The 18,827-nt window shown below is 51.6% G+C and overlaps 2 protein-coding genes and 1 long non-coding RNA gene across 21 annotated transcripts in view; 2 read left to right on the top strand and 1 right to left on the bottom strand.

Moving 5' to 3' along the window:
* Nucleotides 1-1,225: 1,225 nt before the first annotated feature.
* On the top strand, nt 1,226-12,933 carry NCMAP (non-compact myelin associated protein). 5 transcript variants are annotated; one of them, XM_064635127.1, is made up of 5 exons: nt 2,148-2,515; nt 9,054-9,121; nt 10,917-11,011; nt 11,156-11,240; nt 12,216-12,933. In XM_064635127.1, the coding sequence occupies exons 3-5, from the start codon at nt 10,927-10,929 to the stop codon at nt 12,355-12,357; spliced, it is 312 nt and encodes a 103-aa protein (XP_064491197.1). In that variant the 5' UTR covers nt 2,148-2,515; nt 9,054-9,121; nt 10,917-10,926; the 3' UTR covers nt 12,358-12,933. The 5 variants fall into 5 exon arrangements, with proteins under 5 accessions (XP_064491199.1, XP_064491194.1, XP_064491197.1 ...); XM_064635125.1 differs by lacking the exon at nt 2,148-2,515 and adding an exon at nt 2,531-8,980; XM_064635129.1 differs by lacking the exons at nt 2,148-2,515; nt 9,054-9,121 and adding an exon at nt 1,226-1,753.
* Nucleotides 12,934-14,616: 1,683 nt separating this feature from the next.
* LOC135402197 (uncharacterized) lies at nt 14,617-16,384 on the bottom strand. Its single transcript, XR_010425050.1, has 2 exons — nt 16,120-16,384; nt 14,617-15,859 (listed from the first exon to the last, which is right to left on the bottom strand). It is a non-coding gene; the product is annotated as an uncharacterized LOC135402197 (long non-coding RNA).
* Nucleotides 16,385-16,577: 193 nt separating this feature from the next.
* The window catches only part of SRRM1 (serine and arginine repetitive matrix 1), a 23,734-nt gene continuing 21,484 nt past the window's right edge, over nt 16,578-18,827 (top strand). For all 15 annotated transcript variants that reach the window (XR_010425034.1, XM_064634993.1, XM_064634990.1 and 12 more), the window contains exon 1: nt 16,578-16,682. Coding sequence is in view for 14 of the 15 variants with exons in the window: in XM_064634993.1 (XP_064491063.1) it covers nt 16,662-16,682 (21 nt within the window). In the remaining variant the exon portion in view is untranslated. The remainder of the gene's footprint in view (nt 16,683-18,827) is intronic.

An 18,827-nucleotide genomic window follows, 5' to 3' on the forward strand; every position in this document is an offset into this window, starting at 1 on the left:
CAGCTGGGATTGCTGTGTGCCAGTTCCTCCCAGGGGGATCCTCTGGATTGGTTTTCTCACGTGGATGAGACTTCGAACAGAAGCTCCAGGGGGGGTTTCTCTAAAGCAAGGGGTCTGTCTTTCCTCAGGTACCTGTCCCAGAGGGAATGTCCTTGTTCAGGACAAAGCAGTGGGAAGCAGGAGATCTGAATTCTCCTTTGAACTTGCATCTCTGCAAGGGAGGAACATCATCCAGCCAATGCTTGGTAGCAACACAGAACATTTTCTTCTTTCCACATCCATCCAACAGTCACAGAGGCTGGTTCCTTCTTTCTTACACTATTTAAATTGAGTTATTAATTACTTTCATTAACTTACATTCATACCTCTTCCAAGTGATGGTTGCTCACTGTTGAAAGAAGCCCCTTGTGCTCTCCAGAGATACAGCCCAGGGAAGGTACGTGGCTGGAAAACCACTCCTGTTCCCAGGAGAGCCTCATGTTCCTTCTTGTTCATGCAGGATGAGGCAGTAATTGAAAAGAAACCAATCAAGCAAAATTTATTCCCTTGAAAGGATGACTGGTGAGTAATCCCTGCTGAGACTTCAGTCTCTGGTTTTAAGGAGCTGCACAGGGAGGGATTGAGGCAAAAGGATTGAGCTGGAAGTGACTAATGTGGGTCTTTGTAGTTGTACAGGAAAATTGCTGAATAATTGGATGTGGTTTCTGGTGAGAAAGCCTCTGTGGGGTTCAGCTTGGGGTGCAGTGTAGAAACCAGTCCATGGTGGGCACCAGACTGAGCATGACCTGTGTTGGGAACACAGAAGTTTCTGGAGGAGGTGAGTTCTCATTCCCTGTGGTGGTCTGTGCTGGTCTGGTTGTTCTTTATGTCTTCACCTGGACTTGAGCACCAGCTTCTCAAATGGGACGTGTGGCTGTAGCTTTCTCTTTGGTGCAAGCACTGACTGGCACCAAGGCAAGTTTAGGTTTATAAATCCAGGTTTAGGTTTATAAATCCAAGTTCAGGTTTATAAGGGCAAGTTCAGGTTTATATTTGACATCTTTGTCAATGGCTCCCCAAAGTGCTTTATGTGGTGAACCTGCAGATCATTGTGCACAGACACAGAGTGAACGTTTCTCACCCAGGAAGAAGCAGAGAGCTGTGAATTAAGGAAGCACCTCATTGCTCATCCCAACTTTTCAGGCTCTGGTCTTCCCAAGAAATCCACTGCAAATGTTCACGGACAGTTGGGATGCCCCTGTTGCTGCCTTTGCATGTGGAGGCAGGACTTTGTAAGGGGCAGGTTCCATCCATGTGTTTCAGATGGATTGTTGCAGGGATGGTGGCTCTGGTTGCAGCTGGGGAAGCTGAACTGGAGGATGGGGGGAGAAACATCTGCACAACAACCCTAAACCACGAGCTGAGCCTGGGCTGAGGGCTGTGGCTTGTTCATGTGGTTTTCTGGTTTCCCGTGGGAGCAGCATCAGGTCTAGGCAGGGGGCAGATCCCTTTTATAAGTGGGATTTCCACAGGAAAAATCCCGATAGGGACTGTGGTCACACACTTCTTCCCCACTCTTTAGAGGGAAACGCAGGATAAAGCCATCGAAGCACAGGTTAAAGGCAAGGATTCCTTTCCAGCTTGATCCTGACGAGTGGACAGAACCCCCCGGGATGGACGCGTTTGGGATCCTTCCCCCGAAGAGCCTGGAAGACCTTTGGGCACTGAAGCGCCGCGGGAGTCGGGCTGTTCCCAAATCTCCGGCGCTCTGGCTGTGAGCTGGTGGTGGTGGTGGTGGGGAATAGTATCCCAGAGCCTTCCATCATCCACCCCCCTCCCAGCCGCTGCCCGGCCGTGCCGGGGGCACCCGCGGAGGCGGCGCCGGGGGCCGGGCCGGGCTGGGCGGCCCCGGGGAGGCACCTGCGGGCGGCGGGGCCGTGCCGGGGCTGTACCGGGGCTGTACCGGGGCCGTGCCGGGGCTGCGGCGGCAGCGACAGCGGCACCGGGCTGTCCCCGGGCTGTCCCCGGGCCGGGCAGGGGGCGGCGGGCGAGCCCCGGCCGGGGGAAGGTGCCGGAGCGGCCGCGGGAGCGCCCCGAGCCCGCAGCATCCTCCGTGAGTACCCGCGGCGGGGGAATCGCCCTTGATTTACCACCGATTTCCCCCTCCCCGTTTGCACCCTTCTGCCGGTGCCAACACCCCTTTCTGGGCGCGGTTGCCCCGGGTTTGTGCGCGGGGTTACTCCGGGTTTGTGCTCGCCTACCGCGGCAAACGCGGAGCCCTTTATGGGCAGCTCTGAGCCGGGGAGAAACAGAGAGCAGATGCCCTCGCCCTGTTCGGCTGCTGCTCGAGCAGTTGTTCCATTAATTGGAAACCTCGAAGGGACGGGGCTGGGGTTGAGCTGGCGCGTTGTTCCCTCCCCGGAGAGAACTCGGCGCGGCTGTTGAGCGATTGTTCCCTCGCTGGCGGTGTCCTTTCATCGCTGGAAACGCTGGATCTCTGGTCCTGACCTATTCAACCCCAGCGCTATAAATAAGGGTTTGTTGGCGTTTTTTTTGTTTGTGGTTTTGTTGTGTGTGTGTGTGGGTTTGGTTTTATTTTTTCTTTAATCTGTTGAGTGGCTGGAAAGGGCTGGCAAAGTAATATTTAAAAGGAGAAGGACTAGAAAGCTCAGAGCATTGTGTTACAGCTCGCTGAGTGACTCCACTGAACTACAGTGCTTGCATTATTTGGGAACATGCTGAAGTTGCTGACAGGTTTAAACGGCCATTTCTGGTCTTTCCTGGTAATTTATGTATTTAATGCCCCAGGAAGTCCTTGCTAAAGGAAGCAGAGCATTTTGTAAACAGATTTCACTGCTGTGATACGCTGGGCTGGGCTGGAGTGTTTGGGCAGGAGGGTTTCGTTTAGTGCTTACAAACCAGGAGACAAAGGCAGAGCAGGGACTGGTGACTCCACAGCCTGTCAGTCATTGTCTCTCTGGAGGGACAGGTAACCAGGCTGTGGGTGCCAGGCTGGGCTTGAGGGATTCCCAGGCTGAAAACATGAGGTGTCAACCACCTGTGTGTTTGTCTAAAGGGTTCCTGGGAGAGGGGAAGGTGCCTCACTGATTCAACAAGTTGGCATGTGCAAGAAATCCTGTGAGTGCTTTTGTGCTGCTGTTTGCAAAGTGAAAGGAGCTGCATTTCCCTGCTGCAGAGAGAGTTCCTTGTGTTGTGTATACAGAGTCTTTATATCATAGAATGGTTTGAGTTGGGAAGGGACCTTAAAGTTTGTCTTCTAACCATAGGCAGGGACACCTTCCACTAGCCCAGGTTGCTCCAAACCTCGTCCAACCTCGCCTTGGACACTTCCAGGGATGGGGCAGCCACAGCTTCTCTGGGCAACCTGTGCCAGGACCTCCCCACCCTCACAGGGAAGAGTGTTTTCCTAATATCCCATCTAACCCTGCCCCCTGACAGTGTGATATTCCATCCAGGAGTCTCTGTACTCCACTTAGGAGTCTCTCTCTAGTTTTTAATACAGAAAACCCTGAAGGATGTGAAGCTCTCAGAGGTTCTCACAAAAGCATCAGGATTTGCATTTTTCTGGTCCTTGAAGAGCTTCAGCTGCAGCAGGTCCAGCCCAGCAGCTGGGGAGCCTGCTGTACCTCAGGTTGAGCTGCTGAGCAAGGACAACACTCCCAAAGCTCTGGCCCACAGCTGGCAGGAGGCTTGGCTGCCTTGTTGGCAGGAATTCCTGAAGCTTTCCTGTCCAGCCCAGCTCCTCTCTGTCTGCTGCTCCTGCAAGTGTGATTTTTATCAGTTACACTGAATTCTTCTCCTCACCTGTGGCAATGGAGAGTGAATCAGTCAGGATTTAGTGCCCATGGGCAACCCAGGGCTCTCAGATCAGCAGCTCCTGTGCTCTGAGGGCAAATCCCCCAATCCTGAACACCCTGTGGGGTGCTGGGCCCTGCCCAGAGCAGCCCCTGCTCCCCTGGGTGACACCCCACACCCTGGGCTCCCTGCCCTCGTGCTGGGCTGGGATGGGGGTCACTGTGTCAGGAGGGGGTTTGGTTGGGGCCAGAGGGTGAGCCCTGCCCTGGCCTGGTGTTGGGCAGTGGGAGAGGGAAGGAATGTGGTGGGGGATGACTGTGCTGCTTTCATGGAGAGCCACAAACCCCAGGAAATGCAGCTCAAACCTATAGCCCTGGTCAGGCCTCTTGCAGGGAGGGATGCTGTGAGGCATGAATGGAGATCACAGAGCAGGGAAAGCAGGGAAGGAGCTGCAGGGATGTCTGAGTCACCCGGTTTCCCACTGACACACACAGCTGAGTGTTTTCACAACCACCTCCACAGAGCAACCAAGTTACAACCCAATTCCAGAGGCCCTGGAGTCCTCCCTTGCTGTCAGGTGCTCAGGGCAGATACCAGCCAGGGATGCCCCTGCCCAGCCACGAGGCTGAAGGTGCAGCTGCTTCAAGTGCCAGGCTGGGTGGGAGGGCACAGGAAGGGGCTCTGCCTGTACCACAGTCCCACTGGGATGGGGCAGCCCCCAGAGCAAACACACCCCCATATTCCCATGTAGCATCAGCACTGCACCACTCAGCTCTGGGCTGGCTGGGAAGGTGCTCTTTGGTGGGATTTGGCAGTGCTTGGGGTGAGGAGGGTGAAGGAGCCCATGAATCAGCCCCGGGGGGCTGCCCACGGTGCCAACCCAGAGCATCACCCAGGCTCTGCTGTGTTCCTGCAGAAACCCAAAGAATCCCTTGGAAAGGCAAATTCCCTCCTGATATATCAGCCTGTAAGGGAAGCCTCAAAACCTTCAACCCAGCAGGTGTGCCTGTCTTTAGGAAAGGCAGCCCACGGGAGCAGTGTGGGGTCACACGTGTTTGTGCCAATCCACTCTCCAAAAGAAACACAGCTCGGGGTGGGGGAGCTCCAAATTCAGCCCTGACCCCCTCCCTCCTGCTGTGGAGCATTTATGGGGTTTGCCTGGAGTAAAGCAGATGCTCTGATGGAAAATGGCAGGTGACAGAGGATTTCCCCAACCTCCTGAGCTGCTCCAGGCAGATCCAGGGAGGTGCAGAGCCTGGGAAGCACTTCTGCAAACACATTGCTGAGTCTGCAGTGTTGTTTTTTTTTTTTTTAAAACTCTCTCCTCCAGCGATCTGAAAAGCTGTGGGGACTTTTCCAGAGCAGTGGCAGGGCCTTTTCTAGGTGGTTACATGCTCAAAGTGGGGTTGACTTTCCGCTGTGGGAAATGTCCTCACGGATGAGCCGCGTTTTTGTGCTTTATTTGTCCAGAACTTGCCACCAACAGGCACTTGGCTGGAACTTCTTTGAACAGCAGAGATAAACTGTTGGGTGGTGGGATTTGGGGGTGCTTGGCACGATGCCACTGACCCCTGCCAGGCTCTAACTGAGGGCTCAGCTCGGATTAATCCTCTTGCTTTCCGTTTGAGTGCCCACACTGGTGGTCTCCAACATCTGTCCCCTCGAGTCTCACTGACCATCCCCCAGGAGCCACTCCTGCCTTGAGAGATTCCTGCAGGTGCCTGGAGGCATTTTTCTCCTCTCTGAATCAGTTTTTTCTCTGGGTAATGTTTAACTGCTGATTACACGGCCTTCCCTCCCGTGCCCCCCACCTGATGAGCATTCCCAGGAACCCTCCCAGAGCGTGGGATGTGAGCAATGGGCAGAACCACCTTGCTGCAAGCAAAAAAGTCTGGGTTGTGTCATGGGTTTGGGGCTCCTGTGTCGTGTTTTGAGGCTCCTGTGTCGTGTTTTGGGGCTCCTGTGATGCTTTGTACCTGCTCTAACAACCATCACCTTCACGTGCACGAGGGCAGGTGGGTTTTCTTCCCCCATTGCTGTGGTGGGTCTTGCAACCCACCAGACCCCATTTTTCATTCCCAAATCCCAGGTTAATTGTGCTGCAGGCACTGGTGGGAGCTGCTGTTCACAGATATGGTTCTGTGAAGCTCTTTGAGCAGGGAATGATCTCCCAGCTCCCGCTGAGTCCAGATGAGCTGGGAATGAGCCTCGGGCCTTGTTCTGTACAGGGAATTCTCTCCCTCCTGGTGCCTTCCCTGACTGAATTGTTTGCTCATGAGCTGCCTCCAGCACAGGAGCTGCATTTCTGGGATGTGCTGGTGTATCCAAACCCATCTGGTGTAACATGTAGTGTGGAAATGCCTCCAATCCCTTCCAGAAGGCACAGGACTTGCTGCAGGGGGGGTGTATCCCAGATTTCCAGATGAGCAGCCGTGATCTGAGCTATTGAATCTGTGCAGGGGTGACTGAACCCCTAAGGATTCCTAAGGAATATGGCTGGAGACATGGCTCAGTGTGGTTGGACAGGAATCTCTTCTCCCAAAACCAGATCATTGCATCTTCTCCTCTTTGTTACAGTGAGTTGGATCCCATGAGAGTTCTCATTTGCCAGCTCTTGGTTACACCACTTGGAGTTGCTTAATTTGGTGCCTGTGTGTAGAGTCATAGGCTAAAAATGTAGAATAAGAGCTTTCTAACAATCATTTAAAAAAGCTGCCAACAAAAGACAGCCTCTAGCATTGCTTTCAGGAATAAGCTTCACATTTGCTCCCAGCTCTCTCTTGATGTATCATCTGTGCAGTGCATGAAAATGGGAATTTGGGTTTAAAATCTTATTCCATTTCCTCTTAATGAATTATTTGGGACCTAAATAATGAAGTAATTCCACCTCCTGCAAATGCAGCCACGGGACCAAATGATTTGTTGCAAATGTCTTTTAAGGACCTCACTAAGTAACCACAGCAGGTTAAACAGACCCTTTTTCTCTTGGATGATGTATTAGTTTGAAAAATTCGGGTCTGTTTGGCATTTCTGGGTGGGGAGGGGGTTTTGTGCATCCCAGCTTCCTGCCTGGAAGCTCAGACAAGCAGTAAATCCTGCCTGGGTCCAGGGTGGGAAGCTCTAGGTGACACATATGATATTTGTCAGGGGAAAAGGGGTGATTTGGGCTGTTTAAAAGGCACAAAAATTAAGAACAGGCATCTGAGCCCAACCCAGCAGCCCCCCCTGGGCAGTTCTGTGCCCAGGCTCTGAGCTGCAGGAGCTCCAGCAGGGTGGCGGTGCTTTGCTGGGGTTTTTTCCATTCTAACTTCAAACCCTGGTTCTGTTGGACATTTCACAAGGCTTCTGATCCCAGTGTGCCTCAGATCCTGGCCTGTAACCAGTGGGAAAATACCTCTGGCTTGTTTTGCTTCCACATCCTGGCTTGCCTGCATGGGCAGTCCTACCCTGAAGGGTCTGGGGTGGTTTTTTAGGGTCTGAATGCACTTTGCTGCACATGGTGGAGTTGCTGTCGTTCCCATGAATAAGTCCATTCACCCAGAGGGAGAGGAAAAATGTGTGTGGCCCAGAATTTTAAAACAAAAAAGGAGGATTAGAACTGGGAAATGTGCAGTTCACAGCCTCGTTCAGGCATTGCTCCTGGGCAAGTCAGGGACAAGAGTCTGTTGGGTTCATATTCCCAGGTGTGGCTCTGGAAATGAGGGGGTTTCTTCCCAGGGGTTTGGTTCTCTTGTCACCTGTGTGAGCTGAGGGGTTTGAGCCCCTCTCACCACACAAGCCAGGGAGGGTGACTAAGCTCCCCTCCTTGGTGCTGCTGCTGCACAGAGCTGCTGCAGTTTGCAGAACTCTCTCTGGCCTGGCAAGGAAATGGAAAGCTTTTAATGTGTGTTTTAACAACAGCTAAACCTGGGGAGCCCGTGCCAGACCCTGAGACAAACCCACAAAGGTGCTGCTCTGACGTGGGGCACGAAGGGGCTCGCACAGACAGGGGTTGTTCTCTTGAGGCCACAGCTCTGCCCCAGCTGCCCCCCAGCAGTTTGAACTCGGGGTTTCTTTCCCTCCTTCCTCCCTCTTTAGAGCCCCTCAGGGTGGATCTGGGCACATTCAGGTCCCACTGAAGCACGTGGTGTTTTTATCTCTGTCTGAAATCACCGCTTGTCCCAATCCCCGCTGACGTTCCCAGTGATGCTGGGAAGGTGCTCCATGCAAACCCCACCTTTTCCAGGTGGCCAAGCACTGAATTTGGGTGCATTCCTCACCAGCACCTGCCTTCCCTGGCAGGGAGTTGCTTCTCCAAGCCCAGCTCTCCTGGATAAAGACTCAAACAGAGCCCTCTGTTCCCTGTCCCCCCTCTCCTGTAATTGTGCAGGAGCTGCTGATGGGTGAGCTCTGATCCCCAGCCCCTCCTGAAGGAGCAGGGGGGCCCCCCCAGCTGAAATTGGGCAGGGCAGGGGGGGCAGGAGGGCTGTACCAACGGGGGCATCGCTCCCACGGGCCAAAACAACCCACACTCTGTGTCTGCCAAGGTGTTTTACATGGAAACGGGCCCGAGGCTGAACTTTATGGAAACATTTGCAGCTCTGTAAAACAACCAGCAGTGTGAGCCTCCACCCCCAGGCTGGGTGAGTTAGAGGCTCTCAAAGGCCAGGCAGGTGTGTGTGCACAGGGGGAAGTGCAGCAGTGTGTCATGGAGAAGGAATGTCCTGTGATTGCTGTATCAAAGTCCATTTCTTCTCCCCTGCTGAACGGCTTTTGTCCAGCACTCCTGACTTCCCATGTGCTTTCCCATACAGAGTGGGATCCAGGCTGCAATGCCCCAAAAGCAGTGGGTTCCCATGGATTTTGCTGGGCTTTGCTGGGTCCCTGAGTCTCGCAGCAGGGGCTTGGTCAGGTGGAACCTGCTGATTCACGGGGCAGGGACTTGCTGCAGGTAAAGGACAGGCCCCTCCTGCCCTGGCTGGAGACACAGACCTTGGAGACACAGGTCTTAGACCTCTTGATTTGCTGCACCATTGAGAAAAAACCTGACCTGATGCATTTTTCCAATTGTTTGTTCCCACCCTGGCAGATCAATTAATCCTTTTTGTAAACAGGAGGTTTCACTGACAGTAAAAATCCTTTAGGTTTGGGTGAGTCATGCACAAACAGCTCAACCCTTCTCAAGGTGGTTTGAACCAGGTGGAAGGTAGGAAGCAGGAGTATTACATGACCTAATATCAAACTATTCAGCCTTATTTATTTGGGGGGTTTTATTTTAGCAGCCAGAGGAGGGGCAGAACACTCCTGTGAGCCTGGGGTTTGAGCTCTTCTGGTCAGGAGCCACAAGGTGACAGTTGGATGTGTTTTTTTCTGAATTTTCTGAATTTTGCCCATGCCCAGCTTTCCCCAGCCTGCAGAGGGATGGAGAGGCTCTTCAGCCTCTGCTGCCAATGTACAACCCCCATCCCCACAGTTTTGAGTGGTGGGGAGGGGCAGGGACAGCTCTTCCCTGAGCTCTGGTACCTCTCAGGTGCCCCCAGGTGTGTGTGAACCCTTTCCCTGTGCTGCACCACAAGGCTGGGCCAGCTCTAAACACAAAATATTTCCGTGTTGAAAGATCTGCAGCTGCTGTTTGTGCTGCTGAATTAACGTGGCCTGGGCTGAACAAAGGCATCATTCAGCCAGAGGAGAACGACCCAGTCACAGGCTCGGGACAGAGTTATTTTGGGGGTTTAGGTTAAAAGAAGAAACCCAAACTTTTTACCTTTGGGGGATTGAAGTATTTGGTGAAATGGACCTTGCAGTCCTGATCCCACATCCCCAGGCAAACCCTGACTGCTTCCCTTCCTGCTGGTCCTTGATCCCTCTCGTTCCTGCCACGGAGCCTCCCAGGGACACACCGTGTGTTGACTCAGCTGGTGCCCTCCCCAGACAACCCCCTGCCTGTCCCTGTCCATCCCATTGTGTCCTCCTGCCTCCCAAATCCGTGCCTGCCACCCTGTGTGGTGTTGGATAGAGGCTGCTTTGCAGAAACCTTTGGGAAAGCCTCAGCAGGGGGAAGGGAGGGCAGGCTGCCTGTCAGATTCCCAGTTATTTTTCTTACCAGCTGATTTCTATCCCCTGAATTATTCCTGGCTGTCGTGTGTCTTGTGCTGTGCAGAATTACCTGCACCAAGAACATGCCACAGGGCCACAGTATCCCAGTGGAGTATAACAGAGCCCTGCCTGGTTGTGCTGGGAAGCATCTGAAATGGGAAACTCAGTTCCATAAGGAGTGTTGAAGAATAATTTACTTTTCAAAGGGTAGCTGGAGTGTCCCAGCTCTCTGGAGCTGGGAGCTGAAGTGGTTCCAGAGGGCTGTTGGAAGTGGTGCTCACACCTCCCTCGGGCTGAAGGAGCCCTTTGATGGCTCAGGTTACCAGGTACACTGAGAAAACATTTGGAAAAGGCTTATAAAACCAGTAAACATCCAGGCTGCTTCTTCTAGATCTAGTTTTACTCAAACCCAGGAACAGGCATATTTTCAGCTGTCCACTTGGAAGCTTGTCCACTTCCAACAACAGAGCTGAGGTGACAGCGGGGCAAGGGAGGTGCTGGGCTGAACTCACACCAACCCTCTGGCACAGCAGTGACCCTGTCCTGGGGTGGCTCCTGTTTGCCATGGAACTTCTGGAGCTTCAAATCAGAATGAAACTATTCTAAATTCTATTTTAGAATGGAGTTTTTAAACCTTCCTGTGCTGACTTTTCCCCTTCCCTCAAGACATGTTGCTGAATTCTGGGTGCAGAATCCCTCACACTTGTACTTCAACCTGAGATGATAATCTAAAAATCCTAAAGCTTTTAAAATACCCGTTATTCCAAACAGCAATGGTACATAGCAACAATGCATTCTTGTGTTTATGTCTTATTTTATCTTTTTAATACCAAACAGGGGATATTTTAAAGCAAACTGCTCAAGATTGGGGCGAAATTTCCATTCCAGATTTTCACCACAGTGCAAACATTAAGAACCCCAGCTCGGTGAACCCTCACTTTGTAGGTTCTGACCCTTTAATGGACAGTTGCCTAATTACCACTGTCAAACTTGGGTTGATGTTTCATTAATGTTTTATGAACTCACTGCCCTGTTTCCCCCTGCAGCTGAATCAAGATGACGACGGCCACGCCACTGAGCAACAACACCCAGCTCTCAGGGAACGTGACCACAAAGTCTCAAGAACAAAGTCTCTACCAAAGTAAGAAAAGGAATGGGCTGGTGGCTTTTTTTTATTTTATTATTTTATTTTTTAAGTGGACCTTGTACTTACCAAACTTCAAAGAGTACAGTGACAACTTTGTAAATAAGGGGTTGTTTTTTCCCCTCCCTGTTTCTCTCCCAGGTTCTGGAGCAATAGTTGCTGCCATCGTGGTGGGAGTGATCATCATTTTTACAGTGGTTCTGCTCACCTTGAAAACATACAACAGGTACGTGGCCAAGTTCTGTGTTCACCAAAATGGACCAAAGTCCCCGCTCTCAGCCAGCAGAGCACTTCAGGATTTGTTGCTGACAGTTTCCAGAAGAATCCAAACCTCAGTGTGCTGCTGGAAGTGTCCTGATTCTCCCAGTCAGTGACTGGGTTGTCAGGAAGCAGAATTCCTTCATGGGGGATGCTTGGTGGAAGCTCCTTTTAGGGATTCCTGTGGATGCAGGGAAGGTCTGAGCGTGCAGCAAAGCTGCCAGAGGGGAGCTTGATTTCTCACTTCTCGTGCTCTGGAAGCATTGACTTGCCATTTTGTACCTTTGGGATGAAATTGAAAAAGGAAATTGAAAAAAAAAACTCAAAAAAGAACATTGAATTGCTGGGTGAACTGGCAAGTGTTGTGTTTGTTCTGAGCCACACAGCAGACTGCAGATACTATAAAGAGTTTTAAACAGGCTTAATCCTGTGAAGTGCCTGTGCCACAGGCAGTCTTTAGGATTCCCATGGTCTGCAATAGCAAATGGGAATGTCAGTAGTTTGTTCCCTTTCCATGGGTGATGACTTTGCAGCATGTCATGTTGCTCATTCCGGGTGCTTTCTGACCAAAGTGGTTGGGGAGCTCAGAATGTTGAGTTTTTTTCTTATTTGTTATCATTTGGTTCATTGACAGCTGCTGTTATTGCTGGTGCTGAGCCCCTTCCTCCAGGCCCAGGGAATGACATGGATTAAATTCCATGTTTTCCATCAGTCACGTTGTTTTCCTGAATAAACTTCCCAGGCCAGTGGGTTTGCTCTGAATCCTTAACGGCCCATCAGGGTTCTGCTGTAGCTCTGTGCTTCCTCTGTTGATTCTTTGGGATGAAATCCTGGCTTTTACTGACTTTCAAATAACTGTACAATGTAACCTGGCTCTGTGGGAACCTCCCCAACCCTCCCCAGGGGAGCCCCGACCCCGCTGACGGTGCCGTTCCCTCCGCAGGCGCATGCGGGTGAAGCGGGAGCTGGAACCCAAACCCCCCAAGGCAGCGATGCCACCTCCTCTGGGGCACAACAGCCACGGCCTGTGCCAGCCTCCCACGGTGACCTTCATCCCTGTGGACATCCACCTGCACGACAGGTAACCGGGAACACTCAGGGAACACTCGTCCTCCCCGCAGACAAGAGGTGGAACTGTCGCTCACACGGACCTGGGACTCCGCAGCAAAGCTTTTGGAACAGCAACAGGCTGTTGCTTTGGCTGTGGATTGTAATTAATCCTGATTTCTCTCTTTGAGAGGAAAAATGAGAGGTCTGGACACTCTTCCTGTGGCTGAAATCAGCTGGTGGAGGCACAGGAATCATCAGAGCCCGGGGTGTGGGGAGAGCGGATGAAGCGAGAAGGTGCCAGCTCAGATTTTGTGGAGCTTTTGCTGGCTCAGAGTTTGAACTTTCTCTGCTCTGCTGGTAAACAGGAAGAAAAACCTGGACGTGCCACAACTCAGGTTGGAGCTGGGTTTGTTGTGAGTTACATGGCACAGGTTTGTGGTGTGTTTCACACACGCTGGATGGCACAGGAAGCATCAGAATTGTATTTATCGTTACCCACCTGTCGTGTTTCTAAGCCCACGTGTGTATGGGTTGAGATAAAAGGGTACTTTTTATTTGCAAGTATTTTTAAACTATTTCTATAAACCATGTAACTCTCCATTTCCAAAGGAGCTCGGGTGTCTGAGGGTTTTCACTCTCGAGAATCGCTTCGGGTCCAGGGCTGGAGCTGCCTGAGAATGTTTTGTCTTGCACAAAATGTGAGTTCTTTAATTGGAAAAATAACCCTGGGAATAGAAGGAATAACCTTTTTTAAAGCAAGTGAGGCTTTGCAGAGCCCCAGTGTGCCACTCCCCCCCTGCAAGGCTTTGTTCTCTGGTGCAGACCGGGCTCCAACTATTTTTAGAAATTTTTTTATCCTAGAAAGGAACTGAGAGAAACGATGTTGTTTTGTGAGTGTGATGGTTGTGGGTGTACAGCAATGCCACAAAGGAATTCCCAGGGATATTCACAGCCCACTGAGTGGGAACACAGAGCAGCATTGTCAATCAGTGGCTGATTGTCTGAGGGTGTGTCAGAGCAGCCCCCAATGCTGACAGAGACAGGAAGGGTTTTAGGAAGGAGCTGAGGAGTTAAACCTCGTCTCAAAGGGAAGGACATGAGGCTCTGGGGAACAGCTCCACTCCCTGACACACAGAGCTTAAGTTTTATGGAATCACTCACTGGAATGGCTGGACAGAGGGAGAAGTTCCTGTTGTCTGACTGAACTGATCAGAGAACCTCCAGCTTTAGAGCTTTTTGTCCTGCAGCTTCTTCCCAACACGTCACCAACAGGTACATCCCTGAACCCCCCCGTCCTCAGGGGAGGGGGGGAGGGACTGGGGGACAACTTCATCTACTTTTTATATATTTTTTTCCAAGAAGCCACCTCTTGAACAGGTCACTTTTACTAACTGGTGGTTTGTTGGGTTTGGGTTGGTTTTTTTGTTTGTTTTTTTTTTTTGTGCAGAAACTAAATTCAATTACTTTGCAATATTTTTTTTTGTCTGAAACTGGAGCAGGGTTTGAATTCCAAGCTAAATATTGAGACAGCTGCTTGTGAAGTTTCTGAATCTCGCTGTAAATATTTTACTTGTCCTAGTTCTCTTATTTTTTGTGGCAGGGGTGATTGATTTAATCATTCAGAAGGGACAGCAGATGCAAATCTGATTTTTTTCCTAAAAAATATGAAGGAGTTGACCTTCTGTTGCCATCTCTGATCAGCTAAGGATGTTCTCTGGGCATGTATTGAAACCAAGACCTTTAGGAAAGATAAGCCCCATCCTACTGTTGTGTTCAACATCACCTGCCAGACCTACTTCTAGCAAATTTTGTTTACTTTCCATTTACTTCATTTCAAACCACTGAAGTTCATGAGCAGAATAAGCAGAGCTACTGTGAGCAACTCTGCTTTTGTAGAATTGCTGTTCCTGGCAGGAGAGTCACTGCTTTGGCCTCCCCAGCATTTGCTCAATCGAAAAAATTCCAATCCCAGTAAAAATTTGCCTCGTATTGGCCCATCCTGGGAGGCCCCCACCATCCCCTCCTGGCAGCTTGTGCTGAGCAAGCAAAATCACCTTCCTAAGAAACAAAAACCCCCCTGTATTTCCACTTGTGTAATTTGCTGTGGATTGAAGTTTTCCAGGAACGATCCCACGCTCTCCCTGCGCCGCCTCAGCGCTGACTCGACCTGCCCCGTCTCGGCTCCCTGATTCCACTCCCAAAGGCCCAGGTTTTGGGAAAGCCCCCCTTCAGCTGCCCCTGCTGCTCTCCTGCCCCCCAGGGAAACCAGCTGGTTAAAGAAACACTGAAAGCTGTGGAGAGAACAGGCAGTGTGAGTGCAACACTTTGTGATCCACACAAGACTCGCTGGAGATTATCCATGGAACTCTGCAAATCAACAAGATTTGGGCACTCGTGGCCCCAGTGCCTTTCTCCCTGGGAGGAACAAGCAACATTTCCAGCCCCTTGCTCTGTGCTTTGGTTCAGCAGTGACAATGAGGACATTGGGGCCGCAGGGCAGAGAAAAAAATATCACTACAAGTTTTTCGATGGTCAGAGTTAAGAGCTGGTCTTGCAAGAATCAGTGGTGGGGTTTTTTTTTTGCTCCTAAAAGTCTTCTGGAGTACCTTCAGCAGGTCGGGTCCTTCACTCTCACAGCTGGCACTTTAAGAGATGCAAATACGCTGGTAAAATGTTTAATTTTGCAACGCTGGGTAAGTCCCGACCCCAAAACTCCTGCGGGGCGGCAGCTCTCACCCCTCATCTTCATCCTCATCCCCCAGCAGAGAGCACAGAGCTCCACCTAGTGTCCTCCTCCCTCCCGGCCGCCTGGAACTTGCCTTTCCCAACAAAACCACAAAGCAATTCCAAGTTTAGCTGACAACTGAATTCCTGACACCACCTTGACCCCCATCCCAGTCCTCCTTCCCCTCAATCCACCGTGCTGGAGCAGCTGAGCCCAGAACTCCTCCAGGTTTGGCCGTGCAAAGCACAGATCAAGGCAGGTCTAAGCAGATAAAATACAAGAATGTTCTTTGGGTTTTATTCCCCAGTCCCATAAACAATTTATCTCCCAAAAACACAACCATAAACCCACGTGTCTCTCACGTGTCTCTCACAGGGCTGCTGCTGAAGCAGGAAGCAGCTGCGATGCTTTGAGTAGCAATTAATTTTATTTATTAATTATTATTAATAATTTTTTATTTAAAGCAAACTATCCTTATTGAAGATGAAAGGCATAGGAGTTACTTTGGGATAAAACCCAAGGCTGTGGGTAAATTTGTATTGACCTCAGCGAGGTGTAACTTTACTCCCACATCTTTCAGCAGGTCACATTCGTGTGACCTGCACCAGTCACACCAGTTTGCTGTCCTGGACACTGGTGACTGAGGTGTGGGGAGAGAACTCTCACAGCAGTGTCTCTGTCCAGTTCTGGGCTCCTCAGGACAAGAAGGATAAGGAGCTGCTGGGGAGGGTCCAGTGGAGGCCGCAGGGATGATTTGGGGTCTGGAGCATCTCTGGGATGAGGAGACACCGCGGGAGCTGGGCCTGGTCAGTCTGGGAGAGGGAAAGTTGAGAGGGGACCCATAAATCCATACAAATATCTCATCAATCCACACAGATATCTCCAAGGGGTGTCACAGGATGGTCCCAGATTCTTTTCAATGGTGCCCAGTGACAGGACGAGAAGTAATGGACATAAAGCAAAACATAACAAGTTCCACCTCAACATGAGGCAGAACTTCTTTCCGTGGAGGTGGCAGAGGCTGCCCAGGGAGGGCGTGGAGTCTCCCTCTCTGGAGACATTCCAGACCCACCCGGGCGTGCTCCTGTGTCACCTGCTCCAGGTGACCCTGCCTCTGACTGTGTAATCTCCAGAATGCCTTTCCAACCCCAACCATTCCGCCATTCTGTGAAGGCTGCAGAGCCCCGTTTTCCGTCGCGAACCCCCCGTCGTGTCGGTCCGGGGGCTGTTCCCGCGGGCCGGAGCCGCTGCGCCCTCACGAACCGTCCGCGCCGCCATCGCTGCGGGGTAGTCACGGCCCCCGCGAGGGCACGCGAGATCTCGCGAGACTCCGGCGTCGCAACCAGCCGCGCGTGTCAACATCTCGCGAGAGCAGGAGTCACACATTCACACACGCACACCCCCCCGCGCGCGCGCGCGCGCCGCCGCGGAACGCTCTCTGATTGGCCCCCGTCCGACCCTCCAACCAATGGGCAGGCGCCTTGTGGCCCCGCCCCTTCCGTCGCGCTCTCCGTCCCCGCCCCTTCTTCCTCCCCCGGCGCGGCTGGGGGGGGCGCGCGGTGCACGCCGGGACGGCAGCGCGCGCCGCGGCCGGGAGGAGGCGGAGGAGCCAAGATGGACGCCGGGTTCTTCCGCGTAAGTGCCGGGGCCCCGCCGAGGCCCTGAGGGCGGGCTGCGCTGCGGCCGCACCGCCACGGGGCGCGGGGAGGGGACAGGCCGAGCCCGCTGCGTGAGCCGCGCTGGGGCCGCGCTGCTTCGCGCGGCGGCCCGAGCACCCTCCCCCCCCCTCCTCCTCCCCGCGCCCTGCGCAGGCTCCTCGCCGCGGAGAAAATGGCGGCGGCGCGGCCCGGGCGGGAGCGTGAGGGGAGCGGGGGGCGGAGGAAAGAATCGGCGCTGAGAGGATCCTCGCCGGCAGGATTGTCGCTGGGAGGACTCTCCTTCCAGCGGGGAAGCTCCTTGGCCGTCCCCGGTCTCAGGGCCCGACCCACGCGGGGCCGTGTCACGGCTGCGACCCCCAAGCCCCCCGGGCTGTGGGAGGGGGGACCGGGCCGGGAGGCCACGGGGAGCGAGCACCGCTCTGCGCTGACCACGTTCTGCTGTGTCCGCGTTCGAAGCGACCAAACAAACCTGCCCCTTTTTTTTATTTTTTTTTTTTAGAGAGGGATTTTTAAGGTTGTTAAGTGTATTCATGGCAAAACGAAGTTGTGCCTTATTCTTAACCTTGCTATCTTATTTTAATCATTGAATTTTGTCTCTATTGCAGCTATGCTGCATTTTCTGCAGAGGCCATTAAACCTGCCTAGGTTTAATGCCTGCTTCTTTTCAGCTTTTTCTTCTATTGAAACGACCTTAGTTTTGGTTTTCCCTGGTAATTTTGAAAGCCAGTTTAAATTTTCAAGATTCATTCGCTTGTTCTTTTCAATTTCTGCAACTAGGAGGCTTTTAAAACACGGCACACACGTAACCCTTCCCTCCATTCAGTTTCGTGTTGAGAAAAATAATTACGAGTTAAATCTGCACTTGTGCCAGCGCAGTTGTTACAAAGTTTGTAAATCAAGTGGTTGTAATTGACAGCACAATTACTGGGGCTGAAAACACTGAATTAGAAATCTAACGTTCTTTTAAACTGGCCTGTGAAGGTGACATTTTATAAAAACAGAAGCAACGTGGCACTGAACTGGGGCTGTGAACGGTGTTCTGGCTTTAGTCTGAGTCCTGGAGGAACCAAAGTTATTGTGAAATGACACAAGTGCAGCAGAGCAGCAGTTTGGACTCCCTGTCTCAAGAAAGCTCCTATTAATAGTTCTTTCAGTTCTTCACACGTGTGTGAAGTTTCAGTGCAAACTGTTTTGTCTCTGTGTTTAAATTCCTGTAGCCCTCGTGCTCTGTCCCTTCGGTTCCCTTTGCCTCTTGCCACGTGTTAGAAACAGGGTACAAAAATCTTCCTTCCTTTCTGGGTTGTGAAAGAATTGAAAAAAAAAGAAACAAAACCCAAAAAGAACATTAAATTGCTGGGTGAACTGGCAAGTGTTGTGTTTGTTCTGAGCCACACAGCAGACTGCAGATACTATAAAGAGTTTTAAACAGGCTTAATCCTGTGAAGTGCCTGTGCCACAGGCAGTCTTTAGGATTCCCATGGTCTGCAATAGCAAATGGGAATGTCAGTAGTTTGTTCCCTTTCCATGGGTGATGACTTTGCAGCATGTCATGTTGCTCATTCCAGGTGCTTTCTGACCAAAGTGATTGGGGAGCTTAGAATGTTGAGGTTTTTTTCTTATTTGTTATCATTTGGTTCATTGACAGCTGCTGTTATTGCTGGTGCTGAGCCCCTTCCTCCAGGCCCAGGGAATGACATGAATTAAATTCCATGTTTTCCATCAGTCACGTTGTTTTCCTGAATAAACTTCCCAGGCTGTGGGTTTGCTCTGAATCTTTAACAGCCCATCAGGGTTTGGCTGTAGCTCTGCACTTCCTCTTATTCCTGTCTGGTTCTGTTGACTTCTCTACAAGTAAGTTTTCCAGAACTGAACTTCCAGGCCTTTCCCTTCCAAATGAATTAACCTGCAGTGTCTGTCCATGCAAGTGGGATGAGTTGGTCAACTTTTAACAGAGGAGGATCAATAAAGAGTATTCTTTGTACCCTTCTGGCTCCCAGGGGGGTGGTTTGCCCCAGACAAGTCACCCAGAGGTTTCAGAGATAATCACTGTAAGCAAATAGGACATTTCTGTTCCTGGAATGAGGAAAAAGACTTTATTCCTTTTGGGAAGTTTGTGCATTCC

The sequence above is a fragment of the Pseudopipra pipra genome, chromosome 24, assembly GCF_036250125.1.
Source record: "Pseudopipra pipra isolate bDixPip1 chromosome 24, bDixPip1.hap1, whole genome shotgun sequence".
NCBI lineage: Eukaryota > Metazoa > Chordata > Aves > Passeriformes > Pipridae > Pseudopipra > Pseudopipra pipra.

Coding starts and splice junctions, on each gene's coding strand:
- NCMAP (XM_064635129.1), top strand. CDS start 10,927: ATGACGACGGCCACGCCACTGAGCAACAACACCCAGCTCTCAGGGAAC. Junction 11,012..11,155: donor AGAACAAAGTCTCTACCAAA/GTAAGAAAAGGA, acceptor TTTCTCTCCCAG/GTTCTGGAGCAATAGTTGCT. Junction 11,241..12,215: donor ACCTTGAAAACATACAACAG/GTACGTGGCCAA, acceptor TTCCCTCCGCAG/GCGCATGCGGGTGAAGCGGG.